The sequence below is a fragment of the Balaenoptera physalus genome, assembly GCF_965194825.1.
Source record: "Balaenoptera physalus genome assembly, chromosome: 12".
In the NCBI taxonomy this organism is placed as follows: Eukaryota; Metazoa; Chordata; class Mammalia; order Artiodactyla; family Balaenopteridae; genus Balaenoptera; species Balaenoptera physalus.
Genome location: NC_138897.1, coordinates 24,209,509 through 24,234,495, shown reverse-complemented (window position 1 = coordinate 24,234,495; position 24,987 = coordinate 24,209,509). Strand labels below are relative to the sequence as shown.

Genomic DNA, 24,987 nt, shown 5'->3' with positions numbered 1-24,987 from the left:
AGCCTCCGCTCGTCGCAACTAGAGAAAGCCCGCACGCAGCAACGAAGACCCAACGCAGCCAAAAATAAATAAATAAAATAAATAAATTAATTAATTAATTTAAAAAAAATGTCCATACTACGCAAAGTGATCTACAGGTTCAATGCAATCCCTATCCAAATTCCAATGGCATTTTCACAGAAACAGAAAAAGAAAACTCCTAAAATTCCAACTGAATTACAAAAGACCCTGAACAGCCAAAGCAATCTTGAGAAAGAAGAACGAAGCTGGAAGCATCACACACTTGATTTCCAACTATATTACAAAGCTATCATAATCAAAACAGTACGGTAGCTGCATAAATACAGATGCATAGACCAGTGGAACAGAATAGAGGGCCCAGAAATAAACCCAGGCATATATAGTCAACCAATCTTTTACAAGGAGGCCAAGAACACACAATGAGGAAAGGATAGACTCTTCAATAAACAGTCTTGGTAAAACTGGATATCTACATGCAAAAGAATGAAATTGCATCCCTATATACACCATTCAAAAAAATTAACTCAAAATGGATTAAAAACTTAAACATAAGACCTGAAACTGTAAAACACATAGAAGAAAACATAGGGAAAAAGCTCCTTGACATTGATCTTGACAATGATTTTTCAGATATGACACTAAAAACAAAGGCAACAAAATGAAAAATAAACCAGTAGGACTATATCCAATTTAAAAGCTTCTGCACAGCAATGGAAACAATCAACAAAATAAAAAGGCAACCTACAGAATGGGAGAGAATATTTTCAAACCATATATCTGTTAAAGGGTTAATATCTAAAATACATAAGAAACTCATTTAACTCAATAGCAAAAAAAAAAAAAAAAAAAAAAACCCAAATAATCTGACTAAAAAAATGAGCAAAAGTCCTGAATAGACATTTTTCCAAGAAGACATACAAATAGCCAACAAGTATGTGAAAACATCACTAATCACCAGAAAAATGCAAATCAGAACCACAATGAGATATCACCTCACACCTGCTCGGATAGCTATTATAAAAATGACAAGAGGTGACAAGTGTCGGCAAGGAGGTAGAGAAAAGGACACCTTTGTACGCTGTTGGTGGGAATATAAATTGGTATCGCCGTTCTGAAAAACAGTATGGAGATCCCTCAAAAAATTAAAACCAGAACTACCATATGGAAACAAACTAAGTGACCACTGACATATGAATGGATAAAGAAAGTATGAAATGGAATATTATTCAGCATAAAAAAGAAAATTCTGCCATTTGAGACAACATGGATGAACCTGGAGGATATAATACTAAGTGAAATAAGCCGGACAGAGAAAGACAAGTACTGTATGATCTCACTAAATGTGGAATCTAAGAAAAAAAGTTGAACATATAGAAACAGAGAGTAGAATGCTGGTTTTCAGGGGTTATGGGGTGGGAGAAATCTGAACATATTGGTCAAAGGATATAAATTTTCAGTTATAAGATGAATGAATAAGTTTTGGGGATCTAATGTACAGTATGGTGATTACAGGCAATAATACCGTATTATATACTTGAAATATGCTAAGAGAGTGAATCTTATGCATTCTCACCACAAAACAAACAAAACTCTTCAGTATCTGCATTATGCAATGATGTATATATAATTAACAAGACTTAAAGGTACAACTACTGTGTATACCCTCTTTAGGCTACATTTTACTGTAGTTAGCTTTCCTAAATAATTTTTAATATACCAACTTCAGATTCTGTGTGTTTTTCTGATATTATTACCTGAATTGCTGGTCTAGCTTTTCAGCCACAAAATCCTGTCTCTCTTTTTCTTTCTTCTCTCTTAATAATCTGACTTTATCTCTCATTCTATCTTTTTTCTCCTCAATTGTTTCTTCTTTCAATTGCATTTCAATGAAATATTCATTTTCTTCTGATGCTAAAAGTTCACGTAACCTAAGTTCACAAAACAAAATGACAACAGAAAAGGAAATTAAAACTATCATGCCACATGTACCATTTCACTAACTGATTTTTATTTTGTTAAATCTGATTTCAGAAGTACACGTTCAGTCATAAATTTTGTAAGAAGGAAAGATCATTACAGTATTCCATAAAATAAGACTAGTTGCCATTTAAAGCAATAAAGATACTAATCTATGCCATGTTTTATTTGATCACATACAGATGAGATACGTAATGTATATCTTCAACAAAAAAGCAAAATGAGATTTTAATTAAAAATAAAGAAATTTGAAACAATATGTTCTTTTGCTTTCTATCAAACATAGGTTATCACAAGTGAAAACAGAAACAAGCAATAGCTATTGGTTTGGTAGGAATATGCATAGCTCAGCCATGATCCTTAATGTAAAAATTCACTTGATTTTTGATTGATCAATCTCAAACTGTGGTTTTAGGAATGTTTCAGAGTCTGGATCAGCTGGTTTACGAGGCTTACTTATTTCGTCTTTCTTCAGTATTGATGATAAACCCTTGCATGGCATCCTTGACTCTTGCTTTCACAAGACTGTCCACAAACTTGCGGTCATTGTGCTGGTCCCACTCAGCTTTCAAGCGATCCCGCTCGTTTGACTTAATGGAAGCCAAAATAGCATGATGCTTCTGATGGCTGCGTCGGATTCTTTCCAGATGATGCTCAGCCCCTTGGCCTTTGGGAGGCTTGGCTCTCTGAAAACAAATAGCAACTACGACTTATGATAGACCCAAAATCAACTGCGTATTTTCAATTAATCATGACCTCCACCAATACTCATATTAATCAAAACTTGGTATATAAAACTAATGCATCCTGCTACAACTGCAAACAACTTAGGTGCCTAAGATGTAACTTGTTTGATTCTTTGAACCTATACCTAAGATGTCATCAAATCAGTCTCAAATATTTCTCAAATGCCATTTGAGTAAAAGTTCATGGAATTATAAAGTTAAAAATTTGAACAGGGCTCCAGAGATTATCTAGTCAACAGATAATTGACTAGATAATCTCTGGATTATCTAGATAAGTTATAACTCAACAATAGATAAGTTATTTGCTCAAAGTGCTTTAAATAGTTAGGGCAGACCTGGATAGAACAAGAATTAGAGGTCTTCTAACTCCTGACCTTGATCTTGCCACCAACTATCCCACATTGTTTCTCAGGGGTGGACAACATAGTTACCAACAGAAAAATTCTTTCAATTAAGAGATTACTATCTAAGTATAAGGATATATCAATATATAACAAGTTGTGACAATGAAAAACCCTTTACTAAGAAGGAAGTAAGGAAGATAGAAAGGGAGGGAGGGAAAGAAGGAAAAGAAAAGGGAAAAAAACCCAAAAAAACCCTAGTGGTAGAACTTTTTTCCTCTTTCTATTGTGCCCAGAAGTTTAATGTAAGAGCTGTGCTCCTGACATTTTGGGGTAAATTGAATTTCTGTAAATATGTTCATTTTATACAAACTTCCACCAGAAAGTTGGAAATGCATACATCATTGTGAATACATATTGACACATTTAATAAAATCATATGGACTATATCTTTTTCATTTCTGTATTCCTAGCAATGAACACGCCTACCAGCATCAGGTTCTCAATATGAATGGGAAAGATGAATGAATGAAACAATGTTTATGGGTGGGCTTGATGTGATTCCTGCTCCTCCTGGGCCACCATGAAATCCATGGTCTTGAGCTTTGTATTTTCAGCCAGTTTTATCAAATCATCCTTAGGTGAGTAGTGAGACTCTGGTGTCCTGATTCACAGTAACAAAACCTTTAACTCATGTGGCAGAGTCAATCTGATCATTTACACTTAGAACAGCACTGTCAGGATTACCAGAATACTGGCACTGGGACTTGGTAAGGGAATCTCCTAGGGAAAGAAAACCAACATTTGAAGATATCTTCATGAAAAGATTCAGGGCTCAGGGTATATATATATATACCTAGATTAGTTGAACAAGATAATACAAAGCTGAGGTAGGTTGGATACAAAAGACGATGTTGAGGGTTACATCATGGGAAGTAGCTAATCCATATCCAAATTACTTAGAGCCTAGATTTAGTTAACAAACTACTGTTCTCTAATATATAAAACATTTTATGAATGCGGATTCAGTTACAACAAAGCAGAGCTGGGTCAAGACTGCACCCTGGGCAGGATATACATAGGAACTCACGCTCCCAGTAGACAGATGGGCTGAGAACAGGAACCAAGCACCAAGGTCATCAGGAATCAACTGTCAAATTGTCAGGGCAAGAACCAGGTTCTGAGGTACATTTTGACTGAAGAGGGGGATGGGGGTGAAGGGTGGTGAGAAACAGCCTGAGCAGTAGCTGGGGATTAGGAAGCCCTTTAAGGCTTGGGCATCCTGTGTAGGACTTTGTGGTCAGAAAGGACCCTATCTCTGGACGAACAGGTATGATCTGGAGTTCTCTAACAACAAGGTGGTGCCAATCCATGCAGAGTCTTAGCATTATGTAATCAAAACCTGTCCTGTTTAACAGAAATACAATATAAACCAGATATGTAATTTAATAACATTTTCTAGTAGCTGTATTTTAAAAAGTAAAAAGAAACAGGGGAAATTAATTTTAATAATATATTTTTATTTAACCAATATATCCAAAATATTATCATTTCAACATGTGTCTCTACGCATAGTTCAAGTGCTCAAAAGCCATTTGTGGCTAGTGGCCACCATAATGGACACTGCAACTCTTAAACCATGCTAAATTCAGAACAAAGGGCTTAATAACTACTCTGTACTTTCAAGGTCCCTGAAGGCTTTTGTTACTGCAACATCTCAAATTAGTTTCTACTATTACAGTTTACAGTTTAATGTCTTAATGAATGATGTCTTACAGCCTAGGTTTGATTCTGGCCTCTACTGATTACTAATTGTGTGATCTTGAGCAAGTTACTTAATCTTTTTAAGTCTCAGTTTTCTCACCTGTCAAAATGAGCAAAATAAACGTCCTCCTAAAAAATTATTTCAAGAAGTAAATAATTGTGCCTGGGAGGCACTCACCAAATAGCTGCTCCTTTTGCTTCTCCATTACTTCAGACATTTCATCTTTCACCACCTTCTCCTGGAGGAATTGTTTAGCATCCACGTCTCATCTCTGGTGGCTTTAATTCTTCTCCCACCACAACTCTGCAACCTCTAACATCCACACTTCTTATCACACTCTGACATCTGAGATACACCAGCTCTGACCTCTTCCTTTTCCTCTTTATTCTTCTATAAACTTAAAGTATTCAATAGGCCTGCTTCTCTGGTTTGGTGGTAATTTGGTGGAACAGAAATCCTTATTGGTTCCCAACACAAGTAATATCACCTGACCAATGGCCCAGCCCCTGAGCTCAGTGTTTGCATACAGAACCCAAAGTACATCAATTTCTGTCCCTCATAAAGTCTGTCTATAATGATCACCTTGAACTGTACAGACTGTAAAAGACTCCACTCTACTGATTTCCAAACCCAGATCCTACAGTCCCTGGACCTAAAGAAGAGTGAGCAGGTCTATAAATTGACTGAGAACTGCTATGTGCACTATGGAGCATAATAAAACTGTACCCTTCATTATCTTTGATCTTTCTTCCACGATGTTCCAACACAGACAATGTAGCATATCATTAACCTGTGTTAACCTTTGATGGTTTTGTGCATGAGCAAGTTGTTTCTGCAGTTAGATGATAAGCAACGTGAAGGCAGGGATCAGACTTCTAAAGAAGGGTAAACCTCCCAGGGTCACTGTATTCACCCCCGTACTTTCCACAGAGCTGTGCACACAGCAGGGGCTCAAGTAATACCTCTGTAATTGCCTACCTACACGTGGTTTTCTAGCCTGTAGAAACCAGTGTGTAGAAACAAAGGAATGCAGGTGCATGGACCAAGTGTCTGGGGTTCTGAGCAGGACCTATTCAACTCTGCAGCACGAAACATTCCCCCAGCCTCCTACCACCTCCCCTGCCTTAAAGGCAACCAACCTCCTATTCCCAGGCCTGCAGGGACGCTTCTGTTATGGTTGAGTCAGCAAAGGAAGGGCTCTATAACCATTCACAACCACTCACAGCCCAATACTCCTTCAACAGACGATTTTCCTGGCGTGTAGAACTAGCCCAAGACCGTACAGCTGAATCACTGCCAGCCCAGACCCCCGATTTCCTGCCGCCTGACCCAGCACCGTTTCCTTGACACACACTCCGCATTGCAAGGGCACGACCTCTTTCAGCAGTCTCGGAAAACTGAAAACCCTAAGATCTCAAGTGGTGTTTCTCCAAATACAGAAAGTAAATATTATATGACGCGGGGGGTTGGGGGGTAGGGAGGGACGGAGTACGAGAGCTAGGCAAGAGACCTTATCCTTCCCTCTTTCAAAATTCAAGCTGCTGCATCAAGCACCTGCTTCCCTCGAGAGAGCCCCTGCTGGGGGCCAGGGTGGGCTGCGCTGGTGCTGAGTTGGGGAAGATGCAGAAAGCGGTAGGGTCCCTCACACACACCCCGTGCTTACCACGATCACCACTTTGGGAGTGGGGCCCTTAACCTCCCGCTGTACGATGCCAAATCGCTGGCTGTACATTTTCGAGTCCCCTCGGGTTGGGGGCGGCGCCCGCCGCGATTCCCCAGCCACAGCGACCTGAGGGACCAGATTCCGCGACGCAGAGGTCCGGTTGCCATGGTGCGCCTCGCGGGGCTCTGGGCAGGTGAGTGGGGCGGAAGTTGGCCCCGTCACCATGGTGACCATAGACGCCGGCACTCGCGACTTCCTCTGGGAGTGGAAAAGCTGAGTCTGCGCAGTCCTCACCCCGCCCTTGGCCAGGCCTCCCGCCGACCTCGCTCCCTTCTTCTAGGGTTCATCAAATAGCAGAAAAAGAGCCTCCTTAACCCGAAGTGAAGTCGAAGATCTAACTACATTCCAATTGACTTTTCTATTTATATCTTGTAATCGGTCTAAAAGCATGAGAAAGGTTAGTGGGCATTTTGTTGGTAGGTTAAATTTTGAGGCCATCTCTAAGTAATCTTCATGACATATCATCACAAGACAACCTTATTCGCGTAGTTCTTTACAGGAATTTACAACGTATTTTCACACATAAAACCTCTGAGCCTCACAAGTATCTTATAAGACTGATGGAACAGCGGGTATTATCCTCATTTTACAGCTAAAACAATTAAAGCTGAGAGAGCCTGTTTTGTCAGCCAACTCAACCAGTAATGACAAATTTGTTAATAAAATCAGGAAACCAGGGCTTAGACTTGAGGTACCCTAGGATGGGGGGCAATCAGATGGGCTGGTACGGCAGTGACACGACCTGGCTGGGCACAATAAAAACCAGGGCCAGGGCTAGGACGTGGATTAGAACTGCAGGTGATCGGGCTCTGAGATTCCGGATCCCAGGCAGGAAAACAACACAGGTCAGGAAACCTAGAAGGGGCCCTCAGCACAGGTAGAGACCACAGCTGTACTTCCGGTCAAGAGCAAGGTGGTAGTTAATACCTAAAAGCCAAATAACACTTTGGAACTCTTTCTATAGTGGGGGTGAACATAGAACTATCATTACAACACAAAAAAAATCAGCACCTAGCCGGTCACTGACGTGTAATAACCAAAGTACAACTAGTACTGTGTATCCCATCTTAAGACCGCAATTTACGGTAAATTAGCATTGCTTAATCATTTGTAATCTGCCCACTTCAGATTTTGTAGGCGGTATGTTTCTAGGTTTGGACTCCATTTCCTGAATTGCTGGTTCAGGCTTTCAGCCACAAAACAGTGTCTCTCTTCTCTTTCAAAATTTCTTTTAGTAATTCTCTCATTTTGTCTTTTATCTCCTATAAAGCTTCTTCTTTCAATTGCAGTTCGGTAAAATACTCATTTTCATTTACTGCTAAGAGTTTACGTAGCCTGAAACAAACAAAAAAGAAAGAAATTAGATGGTCGTCTCCATTCCCTGGACGGGGTCCTGAGGGCCAGTTCCTTGATCTTCGATTCCCACGGGTGCCTGGCCCGCCGGCTGGTCTGGGTGGAAGCACCCTGACACCACACCCTTGGGCAAGAGAGGCGACGAAAACCCCTCGGCCTAGAAGCGGGGTTTGGTAAAAGCCACTGAGATCCTTGGGCGCCCGTCGGTAACCTCCGAGGTCTACAGCCTGGAGTTTTCAGCGACAGACAGGGGAAGCGGACCCTTGGCAATACCCGGCTGCCCTGAACATCCCAGCGTTGGTCCTGAGCTCATCTTGCCGCGCCCTCACCCTGGGCGTGCCCTGTAATTTAATTCCGCTTCGGTTTTACCTGTTGAGCCACTTTGTGTAGAGGGGATTCGGCTTCCCACCGTGCCGGCTCGGCTTGGGAACAGAAGCCTGAACCCAGCGGAGGCCACGCCCCAGGGCCGCCCAGGCAGGCGGGTGAGGGGCAGCGTCTCCCGAGCCCTGGTGGGAGGACCACGGTCTGGGCGCCGGAGCCCCGTGGCGGGCCTATTCAGTGGGTGGAAGGGCTGGGCCAGGCGCCAAGCCCAGTGAGGCAAGGCTTTCAACCAAGTCTCAACCTCCTGGGAGGCCTAAGAGAAGTGATTCACCCAAGGTCCATGGACAGAACCTGACCTTGATCTTGCCACCCGCTATACCACTTTCTCAGAGGCAGTCAATCAACACTTAAGGACCATCAAGACACTCCCAAAAGAAACACTAAGTGTATAAATCAGTAAACGGGACAATAAAAATCATTTAAAAATAATTTTAAAATAGAACAGCATAGAGATAGAAACTATTTATATTATTTCCAATGCCTATTGTGCCCCAACAAGGTTCACGCAAGGGCTGTCCTTCCAACAGTTTCCTGAATTCTGCATTTTCACCATTAAATTCCACGATAAAGTTGGAAATCCATTCACCATTTGTAAATACATATTGATGTATTTAATAAAACTGCATGGACTATATCTTTTTCATTCCTGAATCCCAGTATTAAGTACAGTGCCTACCATGGGCCAGGTTCTCAATACTTGAATGACACAAAAATAGCCGAGACCAGCAAGTTTTCTCTGGGTGGGCTTGACAGAATTTCTGTACTTGCTGCGGTCACCATGAAATCCATGGTCTTCAGCTTTGCATTTTCAGCAACGCAGCTTTATCAAGTTATCCTTTATCCTCAGTTGAGTAGTGAGACCCTTGGGAGCTGATTCATGGCAGGGTGGCTTTGTAACGTGTCACCTTGACTAGGCTACGTTTCCCAGTACTCCCTTCCCCGTACGCTTCCGGTTAGGATGGGCCACAAGAGACATTTTGCGTGATAACTGGAGGGCAGAAGTGAAGCAGCAGCACACTCGGAAGGTTGGTGCAGGGGCACCAGGCACTGTTGCAGTTCACACATGTCATTTATCTGCTGGCTCACCTCGTTGGTATGGGGCAGCAGTCAGGCCCGCAGCCAGGCCTGCAGCTGCTCCACCTTCCCCAGGATCTTCCTTCGGCTTCTCTAATTCCTGGCCCAGATGCATATTTAACTCTGTGATGAAGGGCACCAGCTTCTTCTGCAGGAAACCCACATCATCGAAGTTGGAGGTGGTGAGAGGCTGACATGGGTTCCGGGCCATCCGCGTGGTTTCCAGCTCGTGCTCGGTGGCGCCAGTGTCTCCTCGGTCTCCCACTCTTTACATCCATCTTCCCTTCCCGATTGCCTGCCCTGCAGACTTCAAGCTCCAGCATTAGATGTAAAAACAACAGCCTTACAGAGACTGTTCAACCAGCTCCCACAACTGCATAAGGTCAAATCCCTACAATAAATCTTTTAACATAATATACATATTTATATGTACATATATACATAAAATCTTTATATTAGTGGTGCTGCTTTTCTGACTGTATCCTCATACACACAATAACCAGACTCTTATCTCATGAATCAGGATGCTATTCAAATAAATTTCACTTAGGACATCACTGTGAAAATATCACTAGAATACTAGGGTTGAGTGGTTGGATCCTGGCGGGGGGAGGGGGGAGCAAAACAGTATCAAGAAAATTATCCAGTCTTGCCTCTGGCTGAAGTAGGCAGGGTGAGGCAAAGGAAGGAGCAGAGGAGGGTGGCAGAAGGCTATATAATGAGTTAAACTAGAGAAAAGTTTAATCTACATCTGAATTATCTAAACCTGCAGGGCTGGGACTAGAGTAAGGCAAGCGAAGCACATAGGTTACAAAATTTGAGGGAGGCATGCACTCAGTCCTGGCACTGTAAAGCTAACTAAGTAATGAATCACAGGTCTAATCTTCTTGGCACTTTATGCAGAATTGGAAAGTGAGGCAGGGCTGAGCCAAGACTGGCCCTTAGGCAGGACTTGAAGCAGGAACTCAGACTCCTAGTAGATAGGGGCTGAGAGCAGAAACCAAGCACAAAGGTCACCAAGGGACAGGGGATTCGAGTTGTGAGGAATGACGAGCCAGGCCAGGAGCTTTACTTCTGAAGACTGCTTTGGCCGAGGACGGGGAGTGACGGTAACAAGCAGCGCCAATAGGGAAAGATGCCCTTTTGGGCTTGAGGGATCCTATGCAGCACCCAAGGCCTGGGAAGAACCCAGTCTCAGGAGGCACGGGTGCTCTGATAAGGTGGCACCACCCACAATGCCTTGGTGCTCCCTAAACCACCCTAAGGGCAGCAGTGTTAAGGGGTTTGTTATAAAGCTTAGAGTAATCCACCTTGTCTTCAAGGTCACTGGAAACTTCCGTTAATATAACATTATTACACACTATTGGATATAGGTTATAGTTTACAGTTTAGTGGCTTAACTTAACTTAGGACAAGGCTTTTACAACCTGGGTCTGATTCTAGGCTCTATCAATATTAGCTGTTCGACACTGGACAAGTTATGTAGTTTCTCTGCATCTCAGTTTTCCCGTCTGCAAAAATGGGCAAAACCAATGCCTTTCTAGAAAGATGTTTCTGAGGACTAAACTAGGTCCATGGGAGGAACTCACCAAATAGCAGTTCCTTTCCTCATTTATTCACATTACATTCCCAACTGCTGCCTCCCCGAGGAAATGTTTAGAGACACGGCCAGGTCTCATCCAAATGCATTTAAAATTATTATGATGACGGCTTGTTTAGGCTGAAGGTGGCTTTAATTACATCCGCTCTCCCATCCCAACTCCCCCATCCTTAATATCCACACTTCTTATCACACTCAGGCTCTTGGGATTTGCACCGGTTGGAGCAGATGCACCAACTTTCTACTCTTTTCCTTCCTTTTCTGCTTACTTCCTCTATAAGCTCAAAGTACTGAACAGGCCTGCTCCTCTGGTTTGGTGGTAGGTTTTCCCAGTTCCTACTGACTCCCACACAAGCCCTGGCAATCCATCTATGGTCCAGCCTCTGAGCAGATCAGTGTTGTCTCTCATAAAGTCGGTCTGTAAATATCACCTTGAGTCCTACAGTCTGCAGAAGCCTCCAGTCTACTGCTTTCTAGCTCCAGGTTTTTTAAGGTCCTTGGACCTAGAGAAGAGGGAGCAGGTCTGTATGTTGAATGAGGTTCCCTATGTGCAAAATGGAGCATCACAAACCATTCCCTACTCTTCCATTTCCCCTTAATTTTCCCTTCTCTCTTCTAAAATCTTCCATTACAGACAATGTAGCACATCAAGCACATCATTACCTTCTCTGGTAATATGTAATGACTTCATGCATAGGGGAAGTAAGTCTCCCCAGTTGGATTATAAGCTCCCTGAAGGCAGAAATCCTGTGTCTCCTGAAGGATAAGCCTTCGAGGGTCATTGATTCACCGCTGTATCTGCCACACTGCAGTGTACCCAGAAGGGCTGCAATCAGTACCTCAGTACTTGCCCAGGTGCAGGTGGAGGAGTCTCTCGCCTGCAGACACTAGTTTGCAGGAACAAAGGAATCCAGGAGTTTAGGCCAACAGGTTTATGTTGCCTGTGTCTGGGGATCTGTTCAGGGCTGTCAGCACTTCTGCAGGAGGCAGCATGCCCCTGTCCTCCTCCCACCGTCCCAGTCCTTACAGGCACCTATCCTGCCTTCTACTGCCACGCCTGCAGGGACAGTCCTGTGCAGCAGCTGAAACAGTAAATGACCTCAACGGGCTCTGGAAAGGCTCAAGAAACACAGCCTAACCCCTTCCACAGAGGATACTCCAGTTGTATGTGGACCCAGATCACAAAGCCATCTTAGGACCCAGATCTCCTGCCCACCCACCATTGCCCAGCCCACCCATTCATCTTTTGGAGACTCCACAGGCCTTCAAGACCCCGAATGATGATTTTCTGAATAAGAATTTATATATTAAGCCTGACCTCTGTGGATTTTCTTAGGGATATGGGGACAAGGCTTTCCTTTCCTTTTTCTTTCAAATCTCATCACAGGTCACCAAATCCTCTCCCCCCATCACCTCCCGTAACCCTCCTCAAGAACAGCCCTGACCTGGACCTCAGGAGAAATCTCTAAGGTCCTGTACATACCCCGTCACTGACTGTGACCAGAGCAGTGGTGTGGGGCCTTTACCTCCCACTACACCATGCCAAAACGCTGAGTGTACTTTCAAGACTCAGGGCCCACATCTGACCGGCACCCCACCCCATCCCACCCCCACCCCTCCCTGTGCGGGGCACACCTTGGCAACCAGACTGCTGTGTCCCGGAGGCGGGTTCCACCCAGGCTGAAAATCTCCGTGATCTGGGGAAGAATTAACAGCAGGGTCAACGTGGCTGGTGGGGCTAAAGCAGGGTCAGGAAGAGGGAGGTGCCCCCAGCACTGACCACGGGCGTGCCAGCCCCTCCTGCCTCCTCCTCTGGGGCCAAGTCAGAGGTGGAGTCATCCTTGTTCTCCTCCTCCTTGTCCTCCTCAGGGTCAGGTGGCTCTTGCTTCACAGGTGGCAGGCCTGGGTCTACTGCCTGGGAGAGGTGGAAAACAGGCAGTTGTCAGAAGGGTAGGGCTGGCCTGAGGAAAGTGTCTCTATCAGCCAACCTGTCACTGTGCTGACAATCCCACTTCTGTCATACTTGAGCACAGAAAAACCATCTCTCTGCCTACAAACCTTTCCCATTCCTCACAGATTTCCATTCTTCTGTTAGCTGGGCAGCAAAGCAGGCAAAACTAGTTGCCTGGGGAGGGTGGGGCATCCGTCAGACAGGCGGGATAATTCTGTGAGAGGCTGTAGTCAGCACACCTATTACTTTGCTCAGAGAACCACCATCATGGCTCACCATCACTCTGCTCACAGACCACCCATCACTGACCCCCACCTTGCTGGGGCAGCCAGGCAGCAATACAGGAGAAGTCAGGATGGCTGTGCCCGGTGTCCAGTCTTCCTGGGCATCCGCCTTCTCTTGCTTCACCTGGGGTAAGGCCACGACCCAACTCAGGCCAGGGCACTGGGCCTCCTGCGTGAAGGAGGATGGCAGCAGACTTGGTCCCAGCTTCCCCACACGAGGCTGGGTGGGGTCGGGAAGGGCAGGATAAGGTGGGACCCTCACCTGTAACAGAGCTGCTGTGGAAGCTGGAGCTGGGCCAGGCACCTGCACGGGACTGCTTGCACCCTCCCGTAAGAACACGAGGTCGGTGCCAGGCGGGGGCAGCACAAAGCCACTGCCTGCTTCCTGCTTCACTGGAGTCCGGGCACGGTCTGGTTGGGCCATGGGCGTGGCCAAGGGAGGCTTCAGGGTCTGACCCAGACGGGGCCTTCGAGCAGAGCCAGGCCTCTTTCGACGCGGGTAAGGTGCGGGTGGCCCGGCGCCATCCTCGGACCCTGCCCAGACACTTGGCAGCAGCCGCTTCTGTGAGGAGAGATGGGGTGTTATGGCCGCTGGGTACAATGGCCAACCACACTACCCTGCCCTGATCAATGTGCCTGTGACTCCGCTTCCCCCGCCCCCGTTAATCCCAGCACAGTCTCCTTAGGTATGAGCCCTTCGTCACCGAGCCTGCTAGTCTCCTGTTGGCAATGCCAGTGCCACCCAGATTCCTCATTTATCCCAGCACAATGTCTGCTAATTGCTGGCCGAACCCCTTGCCCCACCCACCGCTCCGAAGCGGCAGGACCCATCTGGCCGGTCCCCACCCACCTACCAGGCCGGCCCATCCCTCTCAGGCACCGGGGGGGGGGGGGGGGGCCTGACACTGTTCATCCCGCCCACCTGACCCACCCTGCTGCACCCACCATAGCAAACTGCAGGCACTGGCGCCAACGACACTTCTGGCGCTTCTGGTTGCTGCCCCCGAATTTGGGCTTATCACAGCAGAAGTCGCAGTGGCCACAGTCCATCCGCCGCAGGCAGGCTGCACAGGCCCCACACTTGCGGTTCTGCCGACGGTTCGTGTAAGGCTGCTGGGGAGCAGAGGGACGGGGGACGCTGTCACTAGGACAATCACAATGCTGCCCCTGTTACTCCTCCACTAGCCCCACTGGAGGGAACTGGCTGGACACTGGTCTTAGCCTGACTCCCCACTGGTCACACCTCAGTGTGTGCTAGTCCGGCACCAGGCAGCATCACTATACCGGACGGCCCGTGATACCACGAGGACTGTGGCTGCTCCAGCACGGTATCCATCGCTCTATCTGCTAGTCCCCCACTAGCTACCAAGACAATGTCTTGGACCCCCGCCTCCAGCAGGATTTTGCTGACACTCCTTCAGCTCCCATCACTGCACCTGCAACATCTGCTCATCCTGCATGAACTTCAGTCACCGTGCCAGCTTTTCCTCTATTAGTCCCACCAGAGTGCTGGTTCATCCGACATTAGGTACTGTCACTGCACCTGTTGATCCCATATTAGTGCCTACCCCACTGTCTGCTCATCCCACACTAGCACCCATCACTGTGCCTTACTATTCCCTTATTAGGCCCATGGCAGCATGTGCTTCTTTGGGGTTAACCAAGTGCCCTGGGAGAGTCTAGGCTTGTCCAGGTAGGGTGAGGCCACTCACTAGCTCGTCCTCGTCTACACAGTAATAGATGAATTCAGCAGGTGGCGAGGGGGCCAGGGCTCTGGGGTGCTGCAGAGGCAAATGGGGTGGGGTCAGGGCAGGTAGTGGGTGAGGTTACGGTTGTGCCTTCCCCCTGCCCACCAGGGCCTCACCAGCTCTGGAGACTCTGGAGGCTGCGAGGGCGGAAGTGCAGGCAGTGGCTGGGTTCGGGGGGGGCGCCGCCGGGGAGCCACCTTGGAGTCGCAGCCTCCCCTGCGGCGGCCGTGTTTACCCTGAGAGAAAGCCAGAAGGACAGTTTAGGCTTGGTGGCACCAGGCAGACACAGGACCACCTGCCTCCCCCGAGGTGTGCAGAAAGCATGCATGTGGGACAGGCAGGCAGAGGGTGGGCCGGGGCACTCACAGCAGGGGGAGCCACAGCTAGGGGAGGGCGTCGTTGACATCGCTGATGGTGGCGGCGGAGGCGGTGTGCAAGGTGCTGGCAGACAGGGGCAGGCGGGGCCGAGGAGGTGAGCATGGGACAGGGGAGAAAAGAAGACATGAGGTGGGCAAGGCCAGGCTGGGAGGAAGCAGCGGCAGCTGTAACAGTAGAATGAGCTCTGCCGTGGCCCACCAGCGCCGGCCCCTCCAGCCTGACTCACCCGCAGGCAACGCCGCTGGACGCACCTCCACTGGCGCCTGAGACCAGGGCGGGGAGGGCGAAGGCAGACTCGACAACGGCCACAGTCCTCTCGGGTCTGACAGCCCCGGCACACTCCACACCCTCGGCTCTGTGGGGGGCCGGAGGTGTGACGCATGGGGCCAGGACTATGAGGGTCAGGAGTGCAGGTGAGCCTCGGGCCCACCCCACCTGCCCGACTCACCCTTTCCACAATCCGGAGGCACCGTCTTCGCTCACACTTGCAGAACAGCCCCGAGGCCACATCATGGGGCAACTGCAGAAGGCAGGTGGAGCAGGCCCCACAGTCTTCCGTTACCTGGCAGGCCGCACACTCCCCGCAGCCCACACGCTGCCAGGAATGGGCAGGGCAAGGTCACAGGTCCAGGTAGAGTGGCTCCAGGAGCACTGCCCCTTGTGTGTCTGCTGACCCCACACTGGCCCCCATCACCACGTCTGCTCGTCCCCCGTTTGTCTCATCACTGTCTGATGACTACTGATTAGCCACCATCACTGATGCCGTAAAGATGTCTACTGTTCCCCTGTGAACCTCGTCACTGTGTCTACTGATTAACTCCCATTACTGTCGGCTGACTGTAGCTAGCTCCCTACAAAATGACTCTGACACCCTGTGGATCCATCACTGTTCCTTCGGACTCTCACCAGCCCCTATCACATCCTGCTCCCACCGCACACTTGTGAGGAGGAAGCAGGTCGTGCTTACCTTAAACATCCTCTGCTCTCGGTTGAAAGCAATTCTCTGTGCTGCAGGGAGGGAGAGAGTAGAAGAGAAATGTAAAGGGAGCATCAGATACCTGACCTCATGACTGCCTCCGCCCTGACACCTACCATTCAATCTCCAGCCAGACACCTGTGTCCTAGCCTGACGCCAAGCCTGTTCCGGCTCTACCTCCCAGTGCCCCAGGGGCCACTCACCTCGGCAGTCCTTGCACAGAGTCTTGAGCCGCTGCCGTCGGGTTCCATCCCCTGAAAAGCTGATTCCACAGTTCTCACAGCACCTGGGACGGGAAACATGGGCGTGGGGCCGAGTGCAACCCCAACCACAGCCCTCGTGGACCTGGCTCACTTGAGGCTGACACTCACCCAGGCGCAGGAAGTGAAGCTGGGGCTGTGTCAGCATCAGCCTTGGTCTCATCCCTTGGGGCCTCCTTCCTGACTTCGCTCTTCGGAGGTCCAACCTGACGTTTCTGAGCCTTGGCTGGCCTCGAAGGCTTCTTCCGCTTCCTGCTGGGGATGGCCAAGGAATGGGCCTGGAGATAAGAGCAAGGGCAGGAAGATGTAAGTCAGCGGTGGGTGTTAGGTGGCTCAGCCACTCCTGCCTGGGTATTGCACACTGTAGAGTACCTTGGGGGCTGGATAACACAGGATGCCTTGTTTGAAGTCGAAGAGGGTGAGATCGCACGCAGGGCCCAGGTATCGGGTCAGCTCAACTTTGCTTCGGATCCTGTCTCCTGTGGGGCTGGGGGTGGGACAGGACGGGTTGGTACCTAGGCGGAGCCACTGCCATTCCACCCACACCACCCTCCCACTGGGCCGGTGAATAGGCCTGCAGAGCTGGTGAGATACAGGAGGCAGCCTGGGATCAGCCTATGAGCCCCGACCAAGTAACTACCCCAAATAACCCTGAACAGCAGGAAGATAAAAGGCGTATAAATACCAGCAAGTACACAAACAGCACTAAGTCATACAATTGTAAACAAATATGCATGTATTTATAATGTGTGCTACTAGTGGTATTCTATGTAAGTGAAAATAAACACAAATAGGAACACAAATACATTAAATAATGTAACTGTGTTAGCACTACATATTAAATACACAGACAAATAAAGAAAACTTATATAAGACACAAACAAATGTTTCAAATATAGCTGGCCCTTGAACAACACAGGTTTAAACTGTGCAGGTCCACTTATACATAGATTTTTTTCAATAAATATACTGGAAAATTTTTTGGAGATTTGTGACTATTTAAAAAAACTCAATGAACCATGTAGCCTAGAAATATTGAAAAAATTAAGAAAAAGTTAGGTGTGTCATGAATGCATAAAATATATGTAGATACTAGTCTATTTTATCTTTTACCACTGTAAAATATACATAAGTCTATTATAAAAACTTTAAACTTGTCAAAACTTATTCATCACACAAACACTTAAAGACCGTAAGTGGTACCATTCGCCGTCAAGAGAAATGTAAACAAACATAAAGATGCAGTATTATACCATAACTGCATAAAATTAACTGTAGTACATATTGTACTACTATAATCATCTAACAGCCACCTCCTGTTGCTACTGCAGTGAGCTCAAGTGTTGCGAGTACCTGCTTAAAATGCCATGGAAGGCTAATCAGCTCTGAGCGAGCAGTCTGTTTCTCCAGTAAATTGCACATCACAGTAGAAAGTGACCCCTTGCGGTGGTTCTCATGTCATTTTCATCGCGTTTAGCGCAATACCGTAAACCCTGAATAACACCATGGGACCCACAACAAAGTGTAACTAGTGATGCTGGAAGTGCTCCCAAGAAGCAGAGAAAACTCATAACATTACAAGAAAAAGCCGAATTGCTTGACATGTACCGTAGATTGAGATCTGCAGCTGTGGTTGCCCTCCAATTCAAGATTAATGAATCCAGTTGTAAGGCCTATTCTTAAAAAAAAAAAAAAAAAGGAAATTCATGAAGCCATCGCTGCAGCTACGCCAGCAGCTCGAAAACCTTGTACTTTTTGCAGAATACCTTTTTATCTCGCACTGAAACTGCAGCTCTTATGTGGATGCAGGATTGCTATAAGAAAGCCATACCTATAAATTCCAATATAATTCAAGAAAAAATGAAGTCATCATAATGACAGCTTAAAGCAAAAGGAAGGTGAAGGCTCTAAAGCCGGAGAATCTAATGCCAGCAAAGGATGGTTTGATAATTGTAGAAAGAGGTTTGGCTTTAAAAATGTCAAGATAACAGGAGAAGTGGGTTCTGCCAACCAAGAGGCAGCAGACAAGTTCCCAGACGCCATTAAGAAAATCATTGAGAAGAAAGGATACCTGCCTGAACAAGTTTTTAATGCAGATGAAAGTGCCCTATTCTGCAAAAAAAAATATGCCAGAAACGACATTTATTAGTAAGAAAGAGAAGTGAGCAACACGATTTAAGGCTGGAAGAGACAGGCTAACCCTACTGTTTTGTGCAAACGCAGTCAGGTTTATGATCAGGACTGCCCTTATCTATAAAGTTGCTAACCCTAGAGCCTTGAAGGGAAAAGACAGACCCCAGCTGCCAGTCTTTTGGTTGTACAAGAAGGCCTGGACAGCGAGAACCCTTTTTTTTATTGGTTCCATTGATGCTCTGTCCCTGAAGTCAGGAAGTACCCTGCCAGTAAGGGACAGCCTTTAAAGTTCTTTTGATATTAGACCACGCCCCTGCCCACCCAGAGCCCCATGAATTCAACACCAAAGGCGGCGAAGTGGTCTACCTGCCCCCAAACACAATGTCTCTAATCCAGCCTCTAGATCAGGTGGTCATAAGGACCTTTAAGGCTCATTACACACAGTACTTTATAGAAAAGACTGTCAACACTATGGAAGAGAACCTTCATAGACAGAACATCATGAAAGTCTGGAAAGATTACACCACTGAAGATGCCATCGTTATAGAAAAGGCTGTGAAAGTCATCAAGCCCAAAACAATAACTGCTGCTGGAGAAAACTGTGTCCAGATGTTGTGCATGGCTTCCCAGAATTTACGACCAAGTCAATCAAGGATATCATGAAAGAGATTGTGGATACAGCAAAAAGGGGGGAGGGGATGAAGGGTTTCAAGACATGGATCTTGGATTCAAGAGCTATCAGACACCACACCAGAGGAATTAACACAAGACGACTTGATGGAGATGAATGCTGCTGAACCAGTGCCAGATGATGAGGAAGAAGACGAAGAAAAAGGAGTGCCAGAAAAAAAATGACATTAGACAATCTAGCAGAAGGGTTCCGATATTCAAGACTACTTTGACTTATTTTACAACACGGACCCTTCTATGATATGGACAGTGAAACTAAAGCAAACAGTGGAAGAAAGATTGGTACTGTGTAGAAACATTTTTGGAAAAGTGAAAAAGCAAAAAAGTCAGACAGAGAAATTACAATGTACTTCTGTAAAGTTACACCAAGTGTTCTGGCCCTCCTGCCTTCCCTTCCACCTTCTCCTTCTTCTGCCTCTACCACCCTCCTCAGCAAGACCAAACCCCTCCTCTTTCTCTTCCTCCTCAGCTTACTCAACATGAAGACGACAAAGATGAAGACCTTTACGATGATCCACTTCCACTTAACGAACAGTAAATAATCAACAGGCTGTACAGTTAATACTTACCTATCGTGTTTGTGCGTGAGTATCTTTGTGTGAAAACCTAACAACGGTACGGCAAGAACTGTATGAGACATTTCCGTGTCATCATCATCATCGCCCAAGTATTCACCTGTGCGAGGCTTGAAGTGGATTGCTTATACTTACACAGGCATAAGGTGAGTGATATTTAATATCAACTTAATAACGTGTTAGTTTTCTTACTGTTTTATAACTTTGCTTTCAAAGAATTACATTACCATACGGTATGCCTCTCTCTCTGGTAATCAGGGAAACTGCCTATCATCACAGGTAAGTGGTTTTTAAAAATGTAACAATGTTCCCAATACTGTATTATGAATATGATTATAATACTGTATGCCATAAAAATTTTACCATTCATTAGTGTACAGGTGAGGCTACCATGAAGCAATCCATGAAGCAATCGTATCAATTATAGAACCCTACCATAAAGCAATCATATTGCTCCTTCTTAGTTATCAATGCATGAATTGTTATACCTGTAAATAAACGTAAATTTTTCAATTATCTTTTCATTTTTGATGTCTGGTATTAGTAATATGTATAATATCTACAATGTTTTGTATCATATAAGACAATATTGATGTAGGTACTGACAGACAAGCAATTCATCTTGTAAACAGATGATGTAAACTTATGGTATTGATAAATACAGTACAGTACTGTAAATGAACTTTTTCTTCCTTATGATTTTTTGGTTTTGGCTGCGCCGCACGGCTTGCAGGATCTCAGTTCCCCGACCAGGGATTGAACCCAGGCCACAGCAGTGAAAGCCCAGAATCCTAACCACTAGGCCACCAGGGAACTCCCTTATGATTTTCTTAATCACTTCTCTAGCTTATTTTACTGTAAGAATACAATATATAATATATCATACAAAATACGTAACTATTTATGTTATCGGTAAGGCTTCCAGTCAACAGTCGGCTATTAGTAGTTAATTTTTTTGTTTGTTTGTTTTTTTTTGCCACGCCACATGGCACTCAGGATCTTAGTTCCCCCACCAGGGATCGAACCCATGCCCCTGCAGTGGAAGTGCAGAGTCTTAACCACTGGACCGCCAGGGAAGTCCCCAGTAGTTAAGTTTTTAAGGAATCAAAAGTTATATGTGGATTTTCGACTGCACAGGGGATTGGCACCCCTAATCCCTACATTGTTCAAGGGTCAACTGTACACACATAAATAAGTGTACATATAGATATACATACAAATACATATGTAAACAAATAAATGCAACTACATACAAAACAAAGTACAAGTAACTGATGTTGGGAGACAATGTTCCACAGGTCTCTCACATTTCTACATGTCTTTCAAGAGCAGCACTGACTATCCTTCGTTATGAACTATCTTTTCAAGGATGTGTGTACAGCATCAGCCTTGGAAGATAAGAGATAGGGTGTCCTTCCAGAGCAAAGGGAAGGCATCCTTACTGTCCTAACATTATAAAAGACTGGATTCCTTAAGCTCAAGGTTCCTTTCCTACAACACAACCCAGTGCATGTGTAGGTGCTAATTAATTACCCTCTTCATGTCACCCTGTGGGAACTGGCATTTGGGGAACTGGCTCAATAACGATGACATACTGGATGTTGCTAATGCTGTGAGTAATAAACTGTCTTTCATCTCTGAACCAGAAGCCTCATATCTCCTACTAGCATCCACAAAACTGCGACACATTCACTTGCTATCTTGCCTTAATTAAGGTAAAATCTCTGGCCTTTTCAGTTCTTGATCATTGCACGTGTATTTATAAATTTTGAAAGTTTTATAAAAATTGTAAATATGTGGATAAATGTACAACTGATATAAATAAACATAAACATTAAAAAAACACCATATGTTTATTTATAAACATATAAATAAATGTAATTGTAGGTACAATTTTACTATATTCCTCCAAGGAAACAACAACTTACATACAAAAAAAGTTTAGAAAATTTAATAACTATATCACTAACATATTCTAAAAGACCTTAAATCCTTAAATGTAACTTGTTTATAAAAATGTATTTTCATTTATTTACAGTCAATTCTCATTATTCACAGTAATCTGTTCTATAAAGTCACCTTGAACACTGAATTAGTGAGTACAGAACCACTGCTCCTAATGGAACTACAGGTTAGGTTCCTGTAAGCCTCTGGTCACATTTTGTCAACTGATCAGTATGTAACCTTGTTTTATGTGTGTTTCTGTTTAAAGACACCCTGCTTAATACAGTCCTCTTACAAATAATTAACTGCATGGTCTTTGAATGATTTAAAGCCAGGAGCTTTGGAAGCCATCTGTGTTACATAGGTTCCTTTGTTGATGTAAAATAAGCCAGTCTCATCAGCACTGAAAACCTACTCTTCTACATAACCCTTTTCCTGTATAACACTTACCAGGTGTTTTTTAAATTCTTCCACAGTCTCTTATCTGCAGAACCTGCCTCACTTGCAAATTTAACACTTTTCACGATGTATCACCTTCTGAAATGTGTGAGCCAGCCAGCACTAGCTGAGACAGGCTTAACATTTTCATAACCCTGGTTAACATGACTGTCAATGTCCTTTGCTTTCAGCCTCACAACGCTGTCCACTACACTTTAATCATCATCTCATGGTTTCGCAAACTTAGCCACTTTTCCACCTTTTCCTTAGCTTCATCAGATACTATAGATGTTACTTTAGCACTTTCTGGAGCAGCCTCATGTACTAATTGGCAAACTTCCTCTTCTTTTTCTAGATATACTGCCTTTTTGATTTATTAACATTGAACTCACAGCCAACAGCACTGCAACTCAGGCCTGAACAAAGCTTATTTAATATGTATTTTCTGCATATTGCACATCACCGACTTCTTGCACTTAGAACACTGGACAGCACTTCAACACTACACTTGAGGGCAACTACAAACAGCAAAATCACCATTAAAAAGTATAAAAATGCAAAAAACAGAACACTAAGTAGACCTCAAAAAGGATACTTGTTTACAGTACAAAAGCTAAAATAAGAAAGCCTCGTACAACCTCGGCTGGGAACACATGCATCAGGTGACTTATTTTTTGCTGCTCTGTGCATATCCACAAATGACCATGAAAGCACAGCGAGTATGACTTTGGGGGTACAAACAAATTTTAGTAAAAGCAAATTTGCAAACATGGAATCTGCAAATAATAAGGATCAACTGTATATGCATAACTTAACCCCACCCCCTGATTTCACCCTGCCTAACCAGGCTCAGCCCTAACCCCTGACTCTGTCCAAAACCCACCCAGTACCTCTGGTAATAGGTGTCTGAGCGTCCACAGGTGGCACCTGACTTGCGAAAGACCTCACGGCGCTTCCAGCCAGGGCCCAGGGCCGGGCAGTCCAGCCAGTCCTCAGCCATGGGGGCCACAAGAAGGAGCAGCGGCCTGCAACATGGAGGGGGCAGTGGGAGAAACTGAGGCTCTAGGGAGAAACATGTTGTGCCCCAGGCCACACACACCCACGGATCTATTAATGCTTGTTTAAGATCTAGGACCTGCCACAAGCAACTGGCCAATATAAGGAAGAGAAAACCCCCATCCCCACTCCATTCTTCCCTGTCTCGGGCCCAGGAGCTTGTCACTCCCCCCTGCTTCTTGACCTGGTAGCCCCATCCTCAACCTAAGGGTCCCCATCCTCAATGCATTCCTCACTCTCAGCGTCCTAATCCCCGATTCCTCCCCAGCCTCAGCTTGAGAGACCTCAGTCCTCCCATCCTCGGCGCAAGAGGCCCCCATACGACTCCTCATCAGACCCAGGTCCCAAACTCTCCCTCAGTATCCTAACCTCCCATTCATTCCCTTTCCTTGACCCAGGAGTCACTAATTTCTCTCTTTCAGTCTTTTAACTCTCCCCTTCCTTCCCTGCCTGCTGTCCTCTTATTCTGCTACCTCAGTATTATTGCCTCGACTTCCTCTGTGTCCTCTGCCACAGAGCCCCCAGCTCCTCCATATCCTTGACAGCCTCGCCCACCTTATTTTCCATCTGTCGGTGCTCTAAGCCACAATTTCTTCCCAAGCCCCCAAACCTCCCTATTCAGCTCTTCTGCAGCTAAAAAGTTCCCTTCAGCGTCCTCATCCTCCCATCAGCTTGAGACACCCTGATTTCTCCCTTCTGCGTTTGAACCCCCCCCCATCCCATTCCTCTCCTCTTGGACCAGGATCATGCCATCCCTAACTGTCAGCGCTCTGACCCCCTATTTTTCATCGTCCTCCATATGAGACCCCCGTGCCTCCCTTTCAGCATTCCAACGCATTCCTCCCCGTCATCAGCCTGAGAGCCCCTAATTTCTCCCCTTGAGCGTTCTGACCCCCATTTCTTTCTCCTTAACCTGACAGGCCCCGCTATCTGCCCTCAGAGTTCGGATCCTCCCCTCTTCCTCTCCGTCCTCGTCCAAGATCCCGACACTTCCACCTGTCAGTCTTCTGAGCCCATTCCTCCCCGTCCTCCCCCTAAATTCCCCCATTACTCCCCTTCAATATTCCGACGCCGCCATTCTTCCCACTCATCGGCCTGAGGGCCCTTCATTGCTCTCCGTCAGCGTTCTGAGCCTCAATTCTTCCCCATTCTCCGCCTGAGCGGTCTCCATTTCCACCCCCACGACTGTCTCACCAGCTCGGCTCCCGGCCGGTACCTTCCACCGCTCTAGGTCCGCTGACCCATGGCGAGGGTCCCGCCTGTGGCTCTCGCCTTGCCCAGCTCCTCTTCTTCCTCCTCCGCAGCCGTTTCCTCCGAAACCGTAGCTGTCTCCGCCACCGCCGCCGCCGTTCGTTGCTCCAGGAACCGGATATCCGCCGCCCAACTCTCGGGCTCCGCCCCCTGGCGGGACGCCTGCGCGCTAATACCCCGCCTGCGCAAGCCCTTAGCGGGGAAGACTCCACGCCTGCGTGTTGACTCCGGTGCAGGAGCGTGCCCCTTTTGAGGGGACCTGCTGCGCTTGCGCGCCGACGTCCCACTCAGGCTCGCGCCTCATCGGAGACTTGTAGCGCCT

General features: G+C 46.3%; 2 protein-coding genes across 4 annotated transcripts in view; both read right to left on the bottom strand.

The window, feature by feature from the left end:
- CFAP53 (cilia and flagella associated protein 53) overlaps positions 1 to 7,837 on the bottom strand; it is a 69,935-nt gene extending 62,098 nt beyond the window's left edge. For all 3 annotated transcript variants that reach the window (XR_014251629.1, XM_082416609.1, XM_082416608.1), the window contains exons 1-3: positions 6,514 to 7,837; positions 2,455 to 2,684; positions 1,776 to 1,949 (exon numbers count right to left, since the gene is read on the bottom strand). Coding sequence is in view for 2 of the 3 variants with exons in the window: in XM_082416609.1 (XP_082272735.1) it covers positions 1,776 to 1,949; positions 2,455 to 2,684; positions 6,514 to 6,747 (638 nt within the window). In the remaining variant the exon portion in view is untranslated. The remainder of the gene's footprint in view (positions 1 to 1,775; positions 1,950 to 2,454; positions 2,685 to 6,513) is intronic.
- Positions 7,838 to 8,722: 885 nt separating this feature from the next.
- On the bottom strand, positions 8,723 to 24,742 carry MBD1 (methyl-CpG binding domain protein 1). Its single transcript, XM_082416570.1, is given in 18 exon segments — positions 8,723 to 9,649; positions 9,651 to 9,681; positions 12,617 to 12,678; positions 12,762 to 12,896; positions 13,248 to 13,385; positions 13,479 to 13,778; positions 14,162 to 14,329; positions 14,929 to 14,997; positions 15,081 to 15,200; positions 15,331 to 15,405; positions 15,569 to 15,697; positions 15,791 to 15,937; positions 16,310 to 16,350; positions 16,522 to 16,604; positions 16,690 to 16,856; positions 16,951 to 17,065; positions 23,249 to 23,383; positions 24,609 to 24,742. Coding segments are annotated over 17 exon segments (2,166 nt in total). The 5' UTR covers positions 23,359 to 23,383; positions 24,609 to 24,742; the 3' UTR covers positions 8,723 to 9,373.
- Positions 24,743 to 24,987: the final 245 nt, after the last annotated feature.